The sequence below is a fragment of the Heteronotia binoei genome, chromosome 8 (genome assembly GCF_032191835.1).
Source record: "Heteronotia binoei isolate CCM8104 ecotype False Entrance Well chromosome 8, APGP_CSIRO_Hbin_v1, whole genome shotgun sequence".
Taxonomy (NCBI): domain Eukaryota; kingdom Metazoa; phylum Chordata; class Lepidosauria; order Squamata; family Gekkonidae; genus Heteronotia; species Heteronotia binoei.
This window is the reverse complement of record NC_083230.1, coordinates 102,263,058-102,286,479: the sequence shown is the minus strand read 5'-3', so window position 1 is coordinate 102,286,479 and position 23,422 is coordinate 102,263,058. Positions and strand designations below refer to the sequence as shown.

Here is a 23,422-nt window from a genome sequence, read left to right as displayed (position 1 = left end):
AAACTGTGACTCGGGAGCCACGGGTGGCTCTATCACATATATTGCGTGGCTCTTGAGGACCCCACCATACTTGGAGAAGCTTGGAGAAGTCATTTCTCCAAGCCAAGCCAGCAGGTAGCTTAGAGAATACATTTAAAAGTTAAAGTTGCTTTCTTTCCACCTCTCCCCTTCCTCCCACCTATTTGCCTGCCTGCTTGCCTGTCTTGCAGCTCTCAAACATCAGACGTTTATTCTATGTGGCTCTTACGTTAAGCAAGTTTGGCCGCCCCTGGTCTATGAGCAGCAAGGCTTCTGCCCAGACAGTCAGTGAAAGGTGGTCACAAAATGGACATAGCCACCCAGACAACATAAAGGTAGAAAGGATGAGATAATAAACAGCAAGAGATCAAAACAGGATCAATCACTAAATACATGTTTAATATGCATGATGTAATTGTGAATGGACTGGGCCCAATAAACATTAACTCATTGGAAAATGAGATTTATATTTTTGTTTCATTGTTTAGTATGCTTATATGCATACTAAAGAGTTTTTGGCTAAATATTAGGAAGAACTTCCTGACAGTTAGAGCAGTTCCTCAGTGAAACAGGCTTCCCCACAAGATGGTAGGGTGTCCTTTGGAGGTTTTTAAACAGAGGCTAGATGGGCATCTGACAGCAATGCTGATTTAGTGAACAAGCAGATCATGAGAAGGAGGCCAGGGGGAGGTACTTGCGATTTTCCTGCATTGTGCAGGGGGTTGGACTAGATGACCCTGGAGGTCCTTTCCAACTCTATGATTTTATGCCACCTTTCCATCTACATGGGTCCTTGAAGCAGCAAACAAATCTAATCTAAGTTTTTTGGGGGGGAGGGGGTTTATCAAATTGTGGCAGATTTATGGAGACCTCATAGGGTTTTTCAAGCTAAGAGGCATTTGGAGGATGTTTGCTATTGTCTGCCTCTGCATAGCAACTCTGGACTTCATTGGTGGTTTCCCATCCAAGTTTTAACCAGGCCGGGCCCTACATAGCTTCTGAGATAAAAAAGACTGGGTTTGCCTGGGCTATCCAGGTCAGGGTATTCAAGCATACACTAAATCAAAATATATGATATATTGCAGGGGTGGCCAACAGTAGTTCTCCAGATGTTTTTTGCCTACAACTCCCATCAGCTCCCAGCCAGCATGGCCAATGGCTGGGGCTGATGGGAGTTGTAGGTAAAAAAACATCTGGAGAGCTACTGTTGGCCACCCCTGATATATTGTATCAAAATTCAGCCAGTCAGAACTGTGTTCCTGTGCATTTCTGCTCAAAAAAAGCCCTACAGTTTGGTATGGGTGGATATGTAATGTCACCCTATGGGTCGGTAATGACTTGGTGCTTACACAGGGGACTACCTTTCCTTTATTAAATGCTATTTAATTCTTATTTGTTTAGTACATTTTAATGTCATCTTTCCACCCAGTTTAGGCTAAGAACAATCAAAACTATTAAGACAAACTTTAAAAATTACATTATAAACACAATTAAATACAACATTTAAAAAACACACAAGCAATTTAAAAGTGCACACAAACAGGGAAGAAGGTCCATGAGGTAATGCCAAGTGAGGGGGGAAATAAATCTCCCTGGAGAGGGAATTCCATAATTTTGATGCCACAACTGAGAAGGGCCTTTCTTTTAGGGTTGCCAATCCCCAGGTAGGAACAGGGGATCCCCCAGTTGGGAGGCCCTCCACCCACTTTAGGGTTATCAGAAAGTGCGGGGGAGAGGAAAATGTCTGCTGGGCATTCCATTATTCCCCATGGAGACAGATTTGCATAGGGTATAATGTTAAATTGATCTGTGGATATCTGGGGCTCTGGGGGGGTGTTTTTTAGGTAGAGGCATCAAACTTTCTGCATAGCATCTGGTGTCTTTGCTGAAAACACTCACCAAATTTCAAAAAGATTGGACCAAAGGGTCCAGTTCTATGAGCCCCAAAAGAAGGTGCCCTTATCCTTCATTATTCCAAATGGAGGGAAGGCATTTAAAAGGTGTGCGGTCCCTTTAAATGATATGGCCAGAACTCCCTTTGGAGTTCAATTGTGTTTGTCACACCCTTGCACCCAGCTCCACCCCCAAAGTCCCCAGATATTTCCCTACTTTCTTTGGTTGCCACCAGGGCTATTTTGTAGGAAAAGCCCAGTATGAACTTATTTGCATATTAGGCCACACCCCCTGATACCAAGGCAGCTGGAACTGCATTTCTGTGCTTTTCTGCTCAAAAAAAGCCCTGGTTGCCACCCATCTAGCCTCAGATACTGAACACACCAAAAGAAAGGCCCTGAAGATGACTGCAGTGGTCAGGTAGGTTAATGTGGAAGAAGGCATTCTGTAAAGGATTTTAATACCAAGGCACATAGGGCTTTAAGCCCTATGAAGCTTGGGACTAAAACTATCACCTTGATTTGGGACCAGAACGTAATTGGAAGCCAGGGTTTGTGGAACAAGACTGAAGTGATAGGGTTCCTACAAACCACTCCAGACAACATTCTGGCTGCAGAATTCTGTACCAGCTGTAGTTTGCAGACACTCTTCAAGAACTAGGGTTGCCAAGTCTAATTCAGAAAATATCTGGGGACTTTGGGGCAGAGCCAGATTTTCCCATTTCCAAAATAAATGCATAAAAATATAGCAGTGCAGTTCACCTGAATAGTCATCATTTCCTCATCCCCCAATAGCTGCAATTCTAGTAAATGAAAGTGTAAACACACAAAAAGCAGCCAAAATGCACAGAGTTTGCAAGCTCACATTTTTGTGATCTCACTGGGGCTTTACTCACAGGAACTACTGTTCTTCAGCCTAACACAGGCAAACAAAAGAGAGAGAGGTGGAGTTTTCCTCTATCCCATAAACAGGCTCCTATACAAAGACTCTGAAAACAATGCAAAACAAGCACAGAGAAACACACACACTATTACTGCCTTCCCTACAAAGACTTCTGAAAAGTACGCTCTCTCTCTCTCTCACTGGGTCTGTTTCCTCCACGACGACATCTGACAATTACAGGGGCTAGCTGCTCTCTCTCACACACAGGCATACACTCTTACTTACTGTGAAACCAAAGCAAAACAGAGGCTCTGCTTCTGACCCTTCCCCATGAAGTACTTCCTGCTTAACTTTAAAGGGGCACACACACACACAAAGAGGCATTTTAAAATGGGTCCCTTGTAGAACACATATCAGTAGTCTAATCTGGATGTTAGGGCATGTATTGCAATGGACAATTTTTTTACCTACTTGAGGCCACAACTGGGTCACCAGCAGAACCTAGTGAAAAGCATCCTGGCCACCACTGATACCAGTTTAGGAGGCCCAGGTTCAGCAGCACCCCTAAGCTATGAACCTGCTCCTTAGGGTAGTGCAACCCCATCCAGAACAGGATACACCTCAGTTCTTGGGTCAGTCCTTCCACATGCCAGTAGCATGTCCTTTTTTGTCAGGATTAAGTTTCAGTTTAGTTGCTCTCCTCCATCCCAAAACGTCTTTGAGGCACCAGTTCATGGTTTCCACAAACTCCCTTGATCGGCTAGAAGTTCAAGCTAGAGCTGAATATCATCCATGTATTCAAGGCCAACGCTAGACTGTCTGGCACCCTAGGCAAGGCTAACTTCTGCCCCCCTCCCCCCACCCCCCACCAGAGAAGAAGAAGATGATATTGGATTTATATCCCACCCTGTACTCTGAATCTCAGAGTCTTAGAGCGGTCACAATCTCCTTTACCTTCCCCCTCCACACAACAGACACCCTGTGAGGTAGGTGGGGCTGAGAGAGCATTCCCAGAAGCTGCCCTTTTAAGGACAACTCCTACGTGAGCGATGGCTGACCCAAGCCATTCCAGCAGCTGCAAGTGGAGGAGTGGGGACTCAAACCTGGTTCTCCCAGATAAGAGTCTACGCCCTTAACCACTACACCAAAGTGGCTATCTGGACCTGCACTGATAACATCACCAAGTCACATGGGAGGTGCCCAATTTGGAGCCCCCAGAAGGCCAACACCCTAGGCAGTTGCCTAGTTTGCCTACTGGCAGAGCCAACCCAGCCCAAATATGTAGATAACCTCTCCAACCGATTTCAATTTAGATATTTAAAAGCATTTATGCATCTTCCCCTTATCTTGTTATATTATTTTCGTGCATAACCTGGGCAGACCTGAGCATCTTATTAATCTTTAAAGTTTTAGCTTTGTAGGCAGATTGCTGTAATTACTCCTGTATGACCCAAATTCTCTTTAACTTTTAATAGACTCCCTCCGCCTTTTGCTGATAACCTACTTTTAATTTCTTTTGGGGGTTTCTAATTTAGTCTCTTCTAATAATTCAGTGCTATTGGGGGAGGAATCCACTGTGAATGCTAAATAGGACTGGCTCACATATACACGGTTTCTGTAGCCCAATTTTAGAAATAATTATTTTGGCTAACCTATCTTTCCACCATACACAACTGTTCTCATATGAGAAAGGATTTCCTCCAAGAAATCACAGTATCAATTTGTGAAACACCCTATCATGTTCTTTAGAAGTTTTTTTTTAAAAAAATAAAAGTATCAGAGAAAATGAGTGTCTGAAGTCCACACGTGTGTGTGTGTGTGTGGTGGGGGAGAATATGATAATTTTTCTTCCCAGCACTCTCTTCAGCTCTGTCAATAAATATCAGTGTGATTTCATTTCAGCATAGTAAGTTCTCTTAACTGGGCAAGATTGATAAATAGATTTGACAGGACAAACATTTATAGAGGAATAATTTATGCTACCTTTATGCTAACAGCATGACTAGGAGCTTGAGGAGTGAGCCAGAAAATCTCAAAACCAGAACCAAAATTCACCTCAGGCATAAATTTACCAACTGGCCTTAGGCAAGCCACTGTGCTTGCTCTCTGTGTCAGAATTTATACCACTCAGGGCTCAGATCTCATGCCCACCCCCCCACCCCCACCCCGCATTTAAGTTTAGGCCAAGTGCTTAGAACAGATCTGTTCTCAAGTCTCTTCTGTACAGAAATTTTACTCCACCTGGATTCTCGAAGTAGTAAAATAGTTCTCCAGTAGAGTAGAAAAGATGATATTGGATTTATACAGGGGTGGAATTCTAGCAGGAGCTCCTTTGCATATTAGACCACGTACCCCAGATGTAGCCAATCTTCCTAGAGCTTACAAAAAAGAGCCTTGTAAACTCTTGGAGGATTGGCTACATCAGGGGGGTGTGGCCTAATATGCAAAGGAGCTCCTGCTAGAATTCCACCCCTGGATTTATATCCTGCCTTATACACTGAATCTCAAAATCTCAGAGCGGTCACAATCTCCTTTACCTTCACCCCCCATCCCCCAATAGACACCCTGTAAGGTAGGTGGGGCTGAGAGAGCTCTTGCAGCAGCTGCCCTTTCATGGACAACTCCTACAAGAGCTATGGCTGACCCAAGGCCGTTCCAGCAGCTGCCTGCAAGTGAAGGAGTGGGGAATCAAACCCGGTTCTCCCAGATAAGAATCCGCACAGTTAACCACTACACCAAACTGGCCATAATGGTGGTTCTGAGGGGATGGCTGAGGAAAGAACATACAACCTTCCTGTGTGGATGCTCTATCACTGTCACAGATCCCACTGCTTTTGCTGTGGCTATGAATGCACAATGGGGAATTATCCCTGTGTGGTAGCGCTCACCATAACAAGACTCCTAACTCACAGTATGATGAAACCAGTTTGTCGGGAAGACATTTCCCGGGGATGAGACTGGCAAACTAGCAGAAAAGTAGGGTGGCCATAGAGATTGGGGGAGTGTCCCAGCGCTATCCTAAGCCGGATTGCTCCCTTCTAAATCCACTGAGGTTGAAGGGCTTGGAAGAGTGTAATTATCCTGAGGGTTGCCCTGTAGCGGGTGAGGTTTTAGGGAAGGGGCAATGTCAGAGAAGGCAGGGCAGAGCATGCACTGGGTCTGTCAGGCAAGTTTTCCGAAGGTTTTAGCCAGACAGCTGAGAAGAGGAATCCTGTTTCAATGTCAGCCAAAGGGCAAGAGCAAGTGCATTTGTAGCAAACCTTTCCCCTCCGAGGCCTTGCTGGGCAGCTTCTCTCGCTTCCAAACAGTTGGCGCTGCCCTCTGTGAGCCACAGCAGGGAGACAGGCTGGTCTCAAATATCTGCACTGAAAGGCATGCCTCCTCCTCCTGCTCCATTGCTTGTGTTAAGCCTTGTGTTCCATCTGCCATTTCACAACCTTGAGTTGTCAAGTCGTGCCCTCGGCCCAGGTGTGTGCCTACTGAGAAAAGCCAAATGATGGTCCCTTGCTGCCATTTCAGTCAGGTGGGCTAGGAGGATCTTGCCTGGAGATGCTGGTAGCGGCTGTAGCCCTGGGCCAGGTTTTTTTGTTTTAAATCCACTTGCTAAAACACACCTAGGTGAGCTGACGTGAAGCAAAGGTGTGGCTGAGAAAAAGACGCCATTGTGCAAGCACCAAAATGGAAACCTTGGTCACGAAATGGGAATTTCATAAACTTTTGGCATTTCTTAAGTTATGTCTAGAGGTGCAGAGTCGAGGAAATGTGCAGTATATACCTGCAGGATGCAAGGATGTATCTGTGGAGTACTGTGGAGTACTGTGGAGGAAGGAAGTATCGGGGAGGGACGGTGGCTCAGGGGAGGGACGGTGGCTCACTGGTAGAGCATCTGCTTGGGAAGCAGAAGGTCCCAGGTTCAATCCCTGGTATCTCCAAAAAAGGGTCCAGGCAAATAGGTGTGAAAAACCTCAGCTTGAGACCCTGGAGAGCCGCTGCCAGTCTGAGAAGACAATACTGACTTTGATGGACCAAGGGTCTGATTCAGTATAAGGCAGCTTCATATGTTCATGTTCAATCTGTGGAGTACTGTGTGCAGTTCTGGTTGCCGCACCTCAAAAAGGATATTATAGCATTGGAGAAAGTCAAGAAAAGGGCAACTAGAATGACTAAAGGGCTGGAACACTTTCCCTATGAAGAAAGGTTGAAACGCTCGGGACTTTTTAGCTTGGAGAAACGTCGACTGGGGTGATATGATAGAGGTTTACAAGATAATGCATGGGATGGAGAAAGTAGAGAAAGAGGTACTTTTCTCCCTTTCTCACAATACAAGAACTCGTGGGCATTTGATGAAAATGCTGAGCAGACAGGTTAAAACAGATAAAAGGAAGTACTTCTTCACCCAAAGGGTGATTAACATGTGGAATTCACTGCCACAGGAGGTGGTGGCAGCCACAAGCATGGCCACCTTAAAGAGGGGTTTAGATAAAAATATGGAGCAGAGGTCCATCAGTGGCTATTAGCCACAGTGTGTGTGTGTGTGTGTGTATGTGTGTGTGTGTGTATATATATATATATATATATATAAATTTGGCCACTGTGTGACACAGAGTGTTGGACTGGATGGGCCATTGGCCTGATCCAACATGACTTCTCTTATGTTCTTATAGACTTATCGTGAGAATTCAAAGTTGAATAGAATAGGCTAACAGTCCTGTCCTTTACCTTCACCCCCCCATCCCCCAATAGACACCCTGTGAGGTAGGTGGGGCTGAGAGAGCTCTTGCAGCAGCTGCCCTTTCAAGGACAACTCCTACAAGAGCTATGGCTGACCCAAGGCCATTCCAGCAGCTGCCTGCAAGTGGAGGCTGCATTCAGATATTATGAGCAGATTAGCAAACTGGAATTAGATTGAAGACTTTCTAAACCAGGCAATCTTCAATTGTGGCGTAGCATGCTATGGGAGGAAGAAAGAACTGTATGCCTCTAAAACTAAACCAGATTTATGCTAATCACAAACAAACTTTATGCAGTACATGGCATCTGGACAGAAACGGTAAACACAATGTAATGGTTAAGAGACTGAGCTGTGAACTTCTGTCATAAACACAGTATGATATTTTAGGCAAGCCACATTTATTCATTTATGAATGAATAAATGATGCCGCTGTCTCATTCAAAAGCCTGGTGGAAGAGCTCTGTCTTGTAGGCCCTGCAGAACCGCAGAAGGTCCTGTAGGGCCCTGATCTCCAGGGGGAGCTCATTCCACCAGGTTGGGGCCAGGGCTGAAAAAGCCCAGCTATAGTTAAGGCTAATAAAATGTCTTTTGGGGCGAGGATCACCAGAAGATGTTGGTCAGCTGAGCTGAAGGCTCAAAGGGCATGTATATATATCCCCCCATCACCTGCTAGTTGCCTGGACAGACCTGACAACCAGGGCCAGATTAACAATTAGGCCTCTCCCTTGCAGCATTCTCAAAGGGGCTTTTAAGAAGGCTACAGCGGGGTCCATGGGCAGCGGGGTGGGCACTCAGACTCTGAGAATTTGTGAGGGACCCCCCAAGATTTTGACTGCCAGGGGCCTCCACAGGGTTTAATCCAGCACTGTTGACAACCCTACAGTGTCCTTCCTGCAGTTTAGGGGAAATGATACTGGCCTGCCTTATAGGTTATTTATTTACACTGTGCTTTTCTTCAGGACAGGAAAAAATGCCCTCCCTTAGTATATATTCCTGATATAATTTATGTGGAATGCTTGTGAATACTAGGAAATGTTATTACAACTAATTTGTATCCAGTATTAAAGTTTATCTTCTTCCTTTCATACCTGAAGAATCCCAGCTGGAAACTTTAAACAACCAGGCTTAATCTGCCTCCCCAATAAACAAGGATCCTGAGCCTGGGCTAAACCCTGGTTTAGAATTCCATTTTTTGGAATGTGTATGTGAACTAGTTAACCTGCCTGCCTGCATTTGTATGTCAGGATTAACCGGAGTTGATTTCTAATCTGGATTCCCCACTTGCAAAGGCAGGAAGCGTGCCTAAAGTACATGCATGAGCCAGAGACCCAGCTGGATTTAGTCACATCTGGACTTCATGTTGGTTTGAACACAGCCTCACTGTAATGAGAATCCTGCACAGAATTTCCCAAATATGCAAAGTGTTCACATGGTGGATTTGATCCAGGACAGAATTAAAGGTAAAGGTAGTCCCCTGTGCAAGCACCAGTGGTTTTCGACTCTGGGGTGACATTGCTTTCACAACATTTTCATGGAAGACTTTTTACGGGGTGGTTTGCCATTGCTTTCCCCAGTCATCTACACTTCCCCCCCAGCAAGCTGGGATAGAATTAAGCACATGAATTTGCCTCAACGCCGAATCACATCAAAGATTTATCTAATCCAGAAGTCTACAACTAACGAGCAGGTGCCTTTCCAAGCCCAGCTCCCTGATCTTCTTTTTTCAGGAGATGCCAGGGATTGAAGTTGTATTTTCCTCCTTGCGAAGGTTATGTTATATAGCAAAGCTGTGATCCTTCTCCTTGATTTCACTGAAAGGGGGATTAAGCACATGCCTAACTCCTCTACTGAACCCCGGTGGAACTGGGGCTGGATCGCACCTGTTGCATTTGTAAGAGCATATTTGATAACCACAGGGTATATAGCATATCCATATATAAATATATATGAAAACGGCATCTGATTGATATTAATGCAGAGAAGACCTTATGATTTTTTCCCCTCCCCGCGAGGTTGTTTGAAACAGTATCGGGGACATTAATCTTTGCATGCTTTTGCCCACACCCTTCCCATCCCAGGTCATGCTGTAACCGAACACACAGAGGAATGCTGAGTTCTCATAGCATGCCAGTGGGCTGTTTTTTAAGGGCCGTGGCTGACCTGGGTCAGCTTCAGGTCAGCCAAAAAGGCCATGCATGAGACCTCCTGGAGCTTGTGTCCTGGCTTTTTAGGAAGGGAAATAAAAAGAAGAATTCTGACTCAGATGCCCCTTTGCTTTCTCAGTTCCTCCTCCCACACGTTTGGAATTGTCCTGGTCACTGAAGGATCAATAGCTTTGCCTTTGGTTTCCTTCCTGCATGCCTGCTGGGGGAGCGGGAGTCTAGCGCAAATGGCCATGAACCAAGTGAACCGTTCGACAGGAAGCACATAGGAAAGGCCTCCCGTGCTTTTTGTTTCCTTGGTTTTGGTTGTATCACAAAAGCATGTGCATCCTGAAGTGACAATGCAGTATGCTCAAAGGGCAGTCCCAATGAGTTCAAGCTGCCTAGTCTGGAAGCAATCATCAGTTAGAGTTGCCAAGTCCAATTCAAGAAATATCTGAGGACTTTGGGGGTGGAGCCAGGAGACATTGGGGTGGGGCCAGGAGCAAGGGTGTGACAAGCATAATTGAACTCCAAAGGGAGTTTTGGTCATCACATTTAAAGGGACCACACACCTTTTAAATGCCTTCCTTCCATAGGAAATAATGAAGGATAGGAGCACCTTCTTTTGGAGCTCATAAAATTGGACTCCCTGGTCCAATCTTTTTGAAGCTTGGGGGGTATTTTGGGGAGAGGCACTGGATGCTATACTGAAATTTTGGTACCTCTACCTCAAAATACAGCCCCCCCAGAGTCCCAGATGCCCACGGATCAATTCTCCATTATTTCCTATGGGAATAAGTCTCCATAGGGAATAATAGTTTCCAGCATAGTTTCCCTGCTTTGTGATGATCCTGAAGTGGGGGGAGGGCCTCCAAACCAGGGAATCCCTTGCCCCCACCTGGGGATTAGCAACCCTATCATCAGTGCAGGGGTTTTTTTGGTAGCAAGAACTCCTTTGCATATTAAGCCACACACCTCTGATTAGGCTTCCCAACCCTCCCGCCCTGGCGGGGGACCCCAGGATTTACAGCCTCTTCCCCCGCTCTCCAAAAAAACGGAAGCGGGGGGAGGGGGGAAACGGTGCCAAGGAGCGTGGCGAGCCGCCCCATCTCAGAGGAGCAGCTAAGGTGAACCGGAGAAGAGGTGGCAGCAGCGCAGCGGCATCGCCCGTTCCGCCTCTGAGGTAAAATCAGAGAAGGGGAGGGTGGAAACAGGCCAGGAGCATGGCGAGCCGCGAATCTGGGTCCTCCTAGGACCCGGACTTGTGGCTCGCCATGCTCCTGGCCTGCCTCCACCCTCCCCTTCTCTGATTTCACCTCAGAGGCAGAGCGGAGCGGGAGACGCCGCTGCGCTGCCGCCTCTTCTCCGCTTCACCGTAGCTGCTCCTCCGAGATGGGCTCAGCCTGAGCCTATCTCGGAGGAGCAGTTACGGTGAAGCGGAGAAGAGGCGGCAGCAGCGCAGCAGCGTCGCCCGCTCCACCTCTGAGGTGAAATCAGAGATGGGGAGGGTAGAGGGAAGGAAGACATTTAAAAAGGTGTGCCGTCCCTTGAAATGTGATGGCCAAAACTCCCGTTGGGGTTCAGTGATGCTTGTCACACCCTTGCTCCTAGCTCCACCCCAGTGTCTCCTGGCTCCACCCCCAAAGTCCTCAGAGATTTCTTGAATTGGACTTGGCAACCCTACCTCTGATGCAGCCAATCCTCCAAGAGCTTACAGGGCTCTTCTTACAGGGCCTACTGTAAGCTCCAGGAAGATTGGCTACATCAGGGAAGTGTGGCCTAAAATGCAAAGGAATTCCTGTTACAGATAAAAAGCCCTGCATCAGTGTATGCATCTCACACATTCTCCAGGCTGTGCATGTGGGGGCTCCTATGCTAGACTCTGAAGTTATGGATGATCTTTGCAGGCAGCTGAAACTCATTGCGCACAGTATTGACTCCTAGGGTTGCCAGCTCCAGGTTTGGGAAATTCCTGGAGATTTGGGGGGGGCAGAGCCTTGGGACAGTATGGGTTGGGGAGGGGGGACCACAACCGGGTATAACACCATAGAGTCCTCCTTCCAAAACAGCCCTTTTCTCCAGGTGAACTGATCTCCATAGCCTGGATATCAGCTGTGATTCAGGGAGATTGCCAGCCACCACTTGAAGGTTAGCAGCCCTATGCATGCAGGGACCATAAGGCTTAAAGGCTATTCAGAGCTGATAATCTCTGATGATCGGGGCTTTTTTGAGCAGGAAAGCACAGGAACGCAGTTCCAGCTGGCTTGGCATATCAGGGGGTGTGGCCTAATATGCAAATGAATTCTTTCTGTGCTTTTTTCATTGCTCCTGTCTCCACTCCCAAAGTCTCCTGTCTCCACCCCCAAAGTCCCTAGATATTTCTTGAATTGGACTTGGCAACCCTAAAACCCTGCTGGACTTGGCAACCCTACTGATGATGGTCATTCACACACATTAGTATTTATTTGCTTACTTACCTCCTTTATACCCTGCTTTTCCAAAGCAGTTAGCTTACATCATTCTCCTCTTTGATTCTCACAACAACCCTGTAAGGTAGGTGTCAGTGCACACCTGCTACGGATGTTGTTATCCTCCCCCCAGCTTTGAACACTTCTGTTGCAAGAGGTGGAGGAGATTTTCTGTTCTTGTATATTCGAGCACATGGTATTTGTATTATTTTTTAATGCATACACTTTATATTGAATTTAATTATATGGAACATCGTAGACTATTGTGTTTATCTTTCCTGCATGTTCTGACGATTGAATGTGGTCCCTTGCTGATAACCTAGGGACTTTCTTCTTATTGTGAAAATACTAAAAATAAAAAGCGTAAAAGAATATCTGTGTCCACAGGGGGCCCTTTGGCATTAGAAGAGTCACATAGTTTAGGCAGGGGGGATGATTTAGTCCACCCATAGCAGAAGACCCAAAATCAATAATTCTGTTTCAAGAAATATCTGTGGAGCCAGGAGCAAGGTTGTGACAAGCATATTTGAACTTCCAAGAAGGTTCTGGCCATCATATTTAAACAGACCACACACCTTTTAAATACTTTCCCTCCATTGGAAATAATGGATAGGGGCACCTTCTTTTGGGGTTCATAGAATTGGACCACCCAATCAAATCTTTTTTTAAATTTGGAGGGTCTTTTGAGGAGAGGCATTGGATGCTATGCTGCAAATTTGCTGCTTCTACCTCAAAAAACAGCTCCCCAGAGCTCCAGATACCTGCAGTTCAATTCTCCATTATACCCTATGGGAACCAGTCTCCATAGGGTATAGTGGAGTGCACAGCAGACATTTCCCTCCCCCCACCACTTTCTGATGACCCTGAAGCGGGGGGAGAGCTTCCAAACAAGGGGATATCCTGTCTCCACGTGGGAATTGGCAACCCTATTCTGTTTAGAAATGAACACATAAAGCAGTTATACAGAAATAGAAAAGCAATAACTACTGAGTTTTTTCTGTGACAGAAAAAATATACTTTTACATGTTGCCTTCTTCCTCTGAACATCTCTTGCCTTGAAAGCCCTAGGAGGCCACCCTACATCAGCTGTGACTTGATGGCACATTCCACTGCCACTGCTTGATACTGTTATCTGGGACCTTCTGCATGCCAGCCAGATGTTCTACCACTAGACCATGGCCCCTCCCCACTTTGCATCCTATCTCTTTGGGGGTGGCTGGGGGAACCAGGACAGGAGGGCAAGAGCAAGGGAGACAAGTAGTTTTTATGTGATCCCTGTGGAATGAACCCTGCAGGTTCTTTAAGTAGGCCATAAAACTGTCCACCAATCCCTGTTTGATCTTGATTTACCTGCACTTTTCAAGGTGTTCCTTAGGAGTGGAATCCATCAAAGTTGGGGCTGTGACATATCAAGGAACGTTTGAGCGCTTGCCTGGGCCACTGATGTTCATAACATTGGCAACTGGGCTTCCTCTACCACCTGGTCAGCCACCATTCTCTCCTTTCTGACTGTCACAAACAGCACATTTCATCTGGGGAGAGTGTCGTTTTGTGAAAAGTGAACAGTCTAAAGTAAAAGTAACATTTTTAAACATCTCGTTTTCTTTTTCCAAATCTGTAATGTTGGAGAGGAAGCGGAAAGCCCTTTCTGCTTTAGCAGATTAGTAAAAATGGCTCTTGTTTTCGGAGGGCTTTGGTTGGGTAGGCCAAGGCCCAACCTGGCAAGGATCAGCAAATGAATTCTTGGTTCTCAAATGGTGGACTGTTATTTTAACTTTTGCCTTGGATTTTATTGTTTGGTTATCCTTTGATCGGATAGGGTGGGGTTTTTCTTTGTCAATTGCCAGTGGTTTTTTTGTTTGTTTTTTAAAGTTGAGGACAGCCTTCTGGTGGTTAGGAGAGGAATGGCAGCCATGGGGGACTGATGCAAAGAGAGTGCTGGGGAAACTCCTCTACGAATGGAGGCTCCACCACCACCATTGCAAATGTCTTTGTATTTGCTGCAGCAACAAGAGCTACCCAGAGAATCAGCACTGCAGAATAAAGTCAAATGAAATTTGAGAAAATAAATACATTTTATTCAAAGCTACAAGTTTCAGACACTAGCACACACATAAAAGATAAATTCAAAAAGGTGTATTAAGTTTTGAAATCTGGTGCTTGTTAATACAATATCACATTTCAAACTTTTGAGCAATATTCTATTGATGACGAGGGGATTGGTACAGTTCTTAAAATGTGAATGGATGCATTCAGGGCTTTTTATGGAGCAAGAACTCCTTTGCAAATTAGGCCACACACCCCTGATGTAGCCAATCCTCCAAGAGCTTACAGGGCTCTTCATACAGGGCCTACTGTAAGCTCCACGAGGATTGACTACATCAGGGGTGTGTGGCCTAATATGCAAAGGAGTTCCTACTTCAAAAAAGCTCTTGATGCATTGTTTATTATTTTACAAATAGGAGAATGTCCTTTGTTGTCCTTTCTTTTTTGTCCCAGCAACTTTGTCCCATTGTTTTGCACCCAACACCATCTAAACTATTCCAGTTTACTGAGCAAACCCAAACAGAGTTACACCCTTATAAGCTAGGCTTGCCAACCTCCAGGTGGGGCCTGGAGATCTCTTTGAATTACAGCTGCTCTCCAGATCACAGAGATCAGTTCCCCTGGAAGAAATGGCTGCTTTAGAGGGTGGACTCTATAGTACTATAGCCCACTGAGACCCTTCCCTTCCCCAAACTCAGCCTTCTCCAGGCTTTACTTCCAAATCACCAGGAATTTCCCATTCAGTAGTTGGCAGGGGTTTTTTCTGTAGCAGGAACAACTTTGCATATTAGGCCAAACATCCCTGATGTAGCCAGTCCTCCTGGAGCTTACAGTAGGCCCTGTACGAAGAGCCCTGTAAGCTCTTGGAGAATTGGCCTAATATGCAAAGGAGTTCCTGCTACAAAAAAAAAGTCCTGTTAGTTGGCAAGCTGATTCTAAGGCCATTGACTTCAATGAAGGTAGAAAGGGGTAATGCTATATGTGCTGATGGGCTGTAGCACATCATCTGCAGTATATCATGTTCTCTATTTTTAGACTACAGTAGCAGATTTTGGGTTTCACCTTGAAACATCTTTTCCTCCTTCCTCCCTCCCTTTAAAATATTGAACATTTGGCCTGAAGAGTTCTCCAAAACTCAAAAGCTTGCGCTTTTAACATGCACGCTCTTTTGTGGCTATTGTGTATTATGAATTTGCTCGCCTTTCTCCTGAGCATACAAAAGCATTTGGGAAGGGTGGGATATATAAATCCAATAAACAAATGAACAAATGTTATCTACAGATCAATGTGTGGCTGCTTGCAACTTCTAGACCGACAGCCAATAAAGGAAAGTCATGTTGCAGGAGTACAATCGGAGACTGTGGTGCATCTCGATTTGAAAACTTCGGCAGCTGTTATCTGTTGCACTGAGAAACAGAAGCAGCTCGACAGCATAAAGGGTATTTTCCGTGCCCAGCTGATGTTTCCTGGCTCCAATTCCAGTGGAGGCTGCCTCAGTGCTGAACAAATTTTGCACCCTCCTTTTCAGACATCTCTGTCTGGTTGTGAGTGTTGCAGTCGCAGGCCTCAAAGCACTCGGACCCCGGCATTCTCCGCACATGGCCACCTCTCTTGTTTCTTGCATGTGAATTGCCTGGGGTGTCTCTCTGTGTTTTATTTGGCATTCCACAGAAGCTGTCTGGGAATTAACGGCCTTTTAATCAAGTGCCTCTGTTGCTCTGCCTGCGCCAGCAGACGCTCTCAAAGAGGATTATTTATCATTCACATGGTTTCTGTCTCTCTCGCCGTCTCACACTGCCCTGTTGTTCCTTTGCTCCTTTCCTTGCTAACTAAAAATCCTGAAAGTGGGTTCCCGTGTGTATCCCAGAGAATATGAGCAGTCCCTGGTAATGTTTTCCCTCTGCTTTCTCATCACCTGCAATGACTTTGGCTTTAAAATAAGTAGCAACACTGGCATGGATTTATGCCTTAAAGCTGTCCCTGCCCCGTTTCCTTCAAAAAGGGCTGATTATTCGTGTGTTTGTGCATGTGAAGAAGGGAGAAGTGTTCTGGGAATAAGGGGGTCATTCACACAACCCATTTACTGTGCCAGGGTGAGAAGAGGTTTGCCATTCATTCATCATTTTGATGGATCATTCACAATTCAGAAACTCAGACCACACATCAGAAACCTATTCGGGATAGAGGTTTGTGAAAATAAAACCAAATCATGGCAGATAGGTCTATCCAAGGCAACTAACCATGAGACTAAAGGGAACCTCCATGTTCAGAAGTAGTAAATCTCTGAATCCCAGTGGCAGAAGGCAACATCAACGGAAGGCCTCAACCTCTTCCCTGTTGGTGGAGCTCCATGGGAACTGGTTAGGACTGCCAGGTCCAATTCAGGTCCCACTTGCAGGAAAGGGCAGAACATAAATCTAAAATGACAGTAAATAAAATATCTGGCGACTTTAGGGATGGAGCCAGGAGACTTTGGGGTGGAGCCAGGAGCAAGGTTGTGACAAGCACAATTGAACTCCAAAGGGAGTTTTGGCCATCATATTTTAAATGCCTTCCTTCCATTGGAAATAATGAAGGCTAGGGGCACCTTCTTTTGGGGTTCATAGTATTGGACCCCCGATCCAATCTTTTTGAAGCTTGGGGGGTGTTTAGAGGAAAGGCACCAGATGGTATGCTAGAAATTTGGTGTCTCTACCTCAAAAAACAGCCTCTCTAGAACCCCTAATACCCATAGATTGATTCTCCATTATATCCTGTGGGAACTGGTCTCCATAGGGAATAATGCAGTGCCCAGCAGACATTTCTGTATCCCAACCCCCACTTTCTGATAACCCTGAAGCGGGGGGGAGGGCCTCCAAACTGGGTAATCCCCTGCCCCCAACTGGGGATTGGCCCTGGACACTAGGAGCCCTCCCACTGGTGTCCCCCCAAGCACCAAGAATACAGAACATCACTTGCCCCAGATGAAGAGTTTCATCTATACCCTATGGCTAAATCCAATATCTTCTTCTTCTTCTAACAGCCACTGATGGATCTCTATTCCATATGTTTATCCAGTCCCCTCTTGAAGCCATCTATGCTTGTAGCTGCCACCACCAGTGAATTCCATGTGTTAATAACTCAAGGCTGCCTTTAGGGGCTTCCATTTAAAAAACATGTTCAGGGGCATAACAGCACATATTTTTAAAAATAACAGCTCTGCTATGGGTGAAGTGTTTTGTTGAAATCAAAGGCAGTGCACTTCATTTGTTTTGCACCTGCACAATTAAAATAAAAACTACATTAAGGATAAGAGGTTATTATGTATGACCATGTGGTGTTGTGGTGACGGTGGCCTTTTATTTAATAATGAGGCAGATGTGACTAGATACCCATGTGAGGAGCAAAGTCCTTGAATTCCTCTGGATTGTACCCCATATGTTTCTTTCTAGCAATTTCTCATTACCAATTCCAGCAGTAGCATTTATTACTTACCTTTGCAGAGAGCTCCTGGCTTGAATAGCGCTGGTAGAGACTGTTTGGTGCTCCCCCATCTGGCCACGTTGAGTATCCAAGGGAACCCGAACAAAGAGCTTGAGGTTGTTTCAAAGAACTCTTCCTTGTGTTCCACGTCAAAACATAAGGTGGGGAGAGAAAAAAAGCGATGTTGGTAGAGGACAATGTAGAGAGCCAGTGTGGTTCATTGGTTAAAGTGTTGGACTAGGATTTGGGAGACCCAGGTTCAAATCCGCACTCTGTCATGGAAGCTTGCTGGGTGATTTTGGGTCAGTAACACTCTCAGCCTAACCTGTCTCACAGGGTTTGTTGTGGGGATAAACAGTAGAAGATAACAATGTAAGCTGCTTGGGTCCCCATTGGGGAGAAAGTTCAAAATAAAAATTAAAAATAAAGTTTAAAAATTAGAATTCTGCTCCTTCCAGCATTCTCTATGCGGTAATAGAAAAGAGTCCCAGTAGGACTTTAAAAACTAACAAAATTTTTGGCAGAGTATGCACTTTTGTGTGTCACTGTGATGGATGAAAGTTCGTCCCCTGCTATAAATTTTGTTAGTCTCTAAGGCACTATTAGGCTCTTAGTCTCTAAGGTGCTATTAGGCTATTGCTATGGACTGACTAACCCAGGCTACCCATCTTGATCTGCGTCAATGTGGTGTAGCAGTTAGACTGTCAGACTAGGATATGGGAGAATCAGGTTCAAATCTTCACTCTGCCATTGATGTTTGTTGGGTGACCTTGGGCGAATCTCTCTCTCGCTCGCTTCCCCACTCTCTCTGCCTCACCTACTTCATGGTGTTGTTCTGAGGATAAAATGGAGGATAGGAGAATGCTGTTGGAAGCTGCTTTGGGTCCCCACTGTTGATAAAAGTAGGGTATAAATATTTAAATAAATAAATAAACCTCCACAGATGTTATTGCCTAAGTTGTGCCAGCTCCCTCACAACTCACTATTGTACAACCTCTTGACCCCTATCCCCAACAGGCTGCAGTATAATGCGATAGTACAAGGCAACAACTATGTGTGGATGCTGCATCTCAGAGACTATGCTGCTTGTAATGTGTTATACTTTTCATTTTAGGATTCTTTTTTTGTATCCCACCTCTGGTGAAAGTTCTTTGGAACCCCTGACCTAGAGATGAATGAGTTTAGGATGTCTTTGCACATCATTTGATACTCAGAGATGTCCTAGCTTTTAATGTTGTGCACCTGTGTCAAATTTGTTGGCAAGTCTGTTTCCGAGCAGTTTTGTGACCTTCTTCTTCCTCCCTTAGGACTCTAATCCTGGCTCGAGGAGAGAAAATGTGATCAACATCAACCATTATGCTACCAAGAAAAGTGTGGCTGAGAGCATGCTAGACGTGGCACTGTTCATGGCCAATGCCACGCAGCTGAAGGCAGTGTTAGAGCAGGGGCCTTCCTTTCACTACTATGCCACCCTGACCACCCTCATCAGCATTTCCCTCTTTCTCCAGGTGGTGATTGGGATTCTCCTCATTGTGATTGGTAAGCTTGTTTCTGAGGACCTTGATGTTCTACCAAGACCTTAGATATGAAGAAAAATGATCAATGTAGTTTTTCCCTCTCTATAGTTTTAAGGTGGTCCAAACAATATTGGGGATCATTTGTTTCACTAAATAGTAAAAAGTCCTGCAGCACCTTTAAGACTAACAAATTTTGTTGTGGCATAAGCTATCTCGTAAGGTGAACAAATAATAAAAACTGAGGTACCTTTGTTATCACACTAACCCCACTAATTTATGGCCAACAAGTAAGTGCTGTTATTCAACAAGGTGTTTAAAACTTTGAGGAGAGAGGTTTCCTTCTCAGGGTCTGCTTAAATGCTCAAGCATAGGTTTCTGAGTTTCACTGACGCTAGACTTTAAGTCTAGAAGGCAAGAACATACAACCAAGTTCCCCAATCCTTGTATATACACAAACCAGGCATCATTCTCTCCCCCCCACCCCACCCCCAAAAGAAGCTATTTCTCTTTTAACTAGGCAGGGATTATTTCTCTTCACTAGAAGAAATTTCCGTTTGACTTGAATGGGGATCCATGTTGATCCACACACTCTTCCACCACTTTCCCAGTCCACTATCAGTGCTAAACTCTCTCTTCTTCAACTGTCAGTTCCCAACTGTCATTTCTAACTGACACTCTCCACAGAATTCCATTTGAACCGCCTGTCACTGAAAGGTTCTCACACTTTGTGAGGCATTAACTGTTGACCGTCCATCACAGTCCCATCCTAAAAACACTGTCCTGGTATTATGCCCCACTGAATAGACTTGAATAGGATTCTGAGTAGATCTGCTTAAAATTGCTCTCTGAAAGATGCACATATTTGTGATCCTGTTAAAAGGAGAGAGTTTTACCTATCAGTTTTGCTTACTTATGTATATGAGGTTTTATGTGCTGTAACTAATGTTCCCAACCTCCAAGTGGGGGTGGGAGCTCTTCTGGAAAAGGTGCTGAACCTCCCAATGGCTCTGGGATCTCGTGTGTGCATACATAGATTTTAAAAAGACCGGTGGGAATGACTTTTTGTTATGACACTAAATTTCCATGGCTACTGTAGTTGCTTCTTGGACCATTAGCTTCCTTGTGAGTGCAGTGAAATGAGGCATGTAATGGCATCAGCTTAACTCACTATGGCCTCCTCTGTCATGCAGTTTGATCTCTTCAACATTGCTGCTGCAGTGTAATAGCTAAACCTGCGAGATGGTAGCCCTTGTAAGGACAGAAAGGCAGGATTCAAAGTTTTTAAATAAATAACAATTAGACCCAGGCAGTAGAAAACAGCAAGAGTCCAGTAGCACCTTCAGATACAGTGGCTCATGAAAGCTCATACCCTGCCACAGATTTTGTTAGTCTTTAAGGTGCTACTGGACTCTTGCTCTTTTCCATCACTACAGGCAGACTAAGACAGCTACCCATCTTGATCTAAAACCAAGCTAAAATGCACATACAAAAGGAAACACAATTAAAACATAGGCCAGAAAGGAGGGATCACTGTGGGAACACCTAGTGAAAAATAAAAAAGTCTTTACCTGTTAACAAAAGATGGTGACAGAAAGGCACAGACAAGTCTCTCTGGGGAGAGAGTTCCAGAGTTTTGGTGCCAAAACCAAGAAGGCCCTCTCCCAGGTTGTCATGGACCTAATCCCAGAAGACGTGGACACCTGAAGCAGAGCCTCAAAAGCTGATCATTATGGTTAAGTAGGTTTGTAAGGGAGTAGGTGGGGTTTTAGGTATGGTAGTCCCAAACCAACACTAGCACTTGTTTGTTAAGCATTATTACAGTATCTAGGAACGCAAGTGAGTTGCTCTTGAAAATTAGGGGGAACATCCCAACATGGATCCAGTGATGTGCAAATACAAGCATAAATGGACTCAGTGCAGTTTTGCTTGCACAAGATCTTGCACAACACCTAGTGCATTCATTCACTCCATATATTAAAGTGCATGGAAACTGGTTGCACAAGAGGAAACATGAGGATACGATAAATTTGCCTTAGTGCAAGTGGCTGCCCCCAGTCCTTTTCTTGCATTTCTTTTTGCGCAACAGCATAAGCAGCGATTTTGCACCAGACCCAACCTCCTGAGTGCATGTGGCGTACAAGCATGTCCCTGCCAATTTAATGTGTGAAGTGGCGCTTGTTCAGAAATAGTATATTCTTATTCACTGTAACAGATCCCCCCTCCCAGTTGTCTTATGTATCCTCTTTCACCACCCTGCCTAGTTGCAGCCCCCCTCCTCCCCTAGGTGGCCTGTATTTCTCCTTTTGCCAGCCCGCAGCATTCCTGAGTTGCCATTACAGAGGGCTACAGTCTGGAGAGCCCCTTGGAGGTCAACCCTCTGCCTCCCCTCGTGCCACAAACACAGGCTTCTCTTTCTCCGCTTGTGTGTTCAACACTGAAAGGAATGATGGGGTCATGAACTTGGGCTCCATACAGCTGTGGTCACGCCTGCTGCGATAGAATCTCTTGCCTGCGCACAGGGCCTGCTTGTGGAAATGTCCCAGCAGCCAACTGGCTTCAAACCTTTCCCAGGAATAGCTGCTCTGGTTTTTGATAGACAATCACCTATCTGCTAAAAATGACAATCTGCTATACTTTTCATAACCTTCCAGTCTGATTTTAAATTTGCCAAGAATATGGGCCTGACAGAAGAGGATTTTTTAAAATGTATGTGAAGACTGATTCACAGATTACCCTGCAGCAAATGTGGTTTGACCCCCAAGAGCTCAGCACTGGAGTTATTTGCATGTTTTTTTTAAAACAGTTCCGTGTGCTACATTCACACATTACATATCAGCACTAACTAGGGTTGGGATATACATGGAGCATGTATTAAGAAGGGCACATTTACACAGGGCTTTTTTTGTATAAAAAGCCCAGCAGGAACTCATTTGAATATTAGGCCACACCCCCTGACACCAAGCTAGCGAGAACTGTGTTCCTGTGCTTTCCTGTTCAAAAAAAGCCCTGCATTTACACATTAATCTCCAATTTTGATATATTTATTTACTTCATTATGTTCCTTCCCCTCGAAATTAAACTCTAACAAATGGTGACCATATATACTAAGCTTGTTATCCCTGTTTGGTCTTTGCATCTGTTAAACACCTTTATTATGTTGAATGCTAATTTGCTGCTCACCCTCTTCCTGTATGTATGGACTGGCAACTGAAGAAGTGTGAGCGCACATGAAAGCTTATACCTTGAATAAAACTTTCTTGGTCTTAAAGGTGCCACTGGACTCGAGTTTTGTTCTGTTGCTTCATACCAACACAGCTACCCACCTGAACATAAAGAAGTGTTACACTGGGTGGAGTAAGAGTGAAACAATAATTCTGTGAGATTAGTGATTGATGATACAGCCAGGCCTCAGATTCAGCAGGAGCTCACAGGAGCAGAGCTCCTGAACCTTTCTGATGGTTCCCTCTCTTCCTCCCCACCTATCTTGTCCATTGAATAGTAGGTGAAGCTGTATAACAATCCCTGGATTAGGAGAGTGAGCAACCAGTCAGCCACCAGGGGCTTTACCATACCCCTAGCAGCCCTCATGAACCCCTGGAGAAACCTGCACCACCCTTTCTCCACTTATGTGATTTTGGGCAGCGTGTGTCTTGCTGGCCTTTTGAGTGGGGGTGGGGGGAACGGTCAAAGAGAGTTAGATCTGTTTGGGCTGGCTGGATCTCTAGCCAGTCCAAGCAGGCCTCACTAGCCTGGGGCTCTCCTTTCTTGCATTGGGTTGCTTTTGGCTGGGGGGGGCGCATATGCTAATGAGTTATGCTCATGAGCTCCATGACCTTTTTTTTTTACAAAACAACCTCTGACAGTTGTTTAAAAAAACCTGAAAGGCAGCTGTGAGGATGGGTTTAGGGGGGGAGGGAACTATCAATTGGCTACAGCCACAACCTAAGGAGTGATGGCAGATCTGAGGCAGGAGCTTATTCTGTTGTCTGAAAAACCAAGGTTACCTTTAAATAGTCCAGCAGTGATGTGGAACCAAATTTATTTATATTTTGAATTTAATTTAATTTACATTGCTTATTGTCCACTTTTCTCACTTTGAGTCAAGGCAAATTACACAGAATGAGTCAGTGCAATCGACAGGATGGGTAGTCAGTAAACAATTAAATAGGATTAGAGTTGTAGAACCAATTAAGAACATAAAAAAGTTCTGCTGGATCAGATCAATCTAGTCCAGCATCCTCTCACAGAGCGGCCAACCAA

At 45.1% G+C, this 23,422-nt stretch overlaps 1 protein-coding gene across 1 annotated transcript in view; it reads left to right on the top strand.

Moving 5' to 3' along the window:
• NINJ2 (ninjurin 2) overlaps positions 1–23,422 on the top strand; it is a 100,335-nt gene that overhangs the window by 67,511 nt on the left and 9,402 nt on the right. Inside the window, exon 2 of the mRNA XM_060244598.1 lies at positions 18,953–19,184. Within this exon, the coding sequence (XP_060100581.1) occupies positions 18,953–19,184 (232 nt within the window). The remainder of the gene's footprint in view (positions 1–18,952; positions 19,185–23,422) is intronic.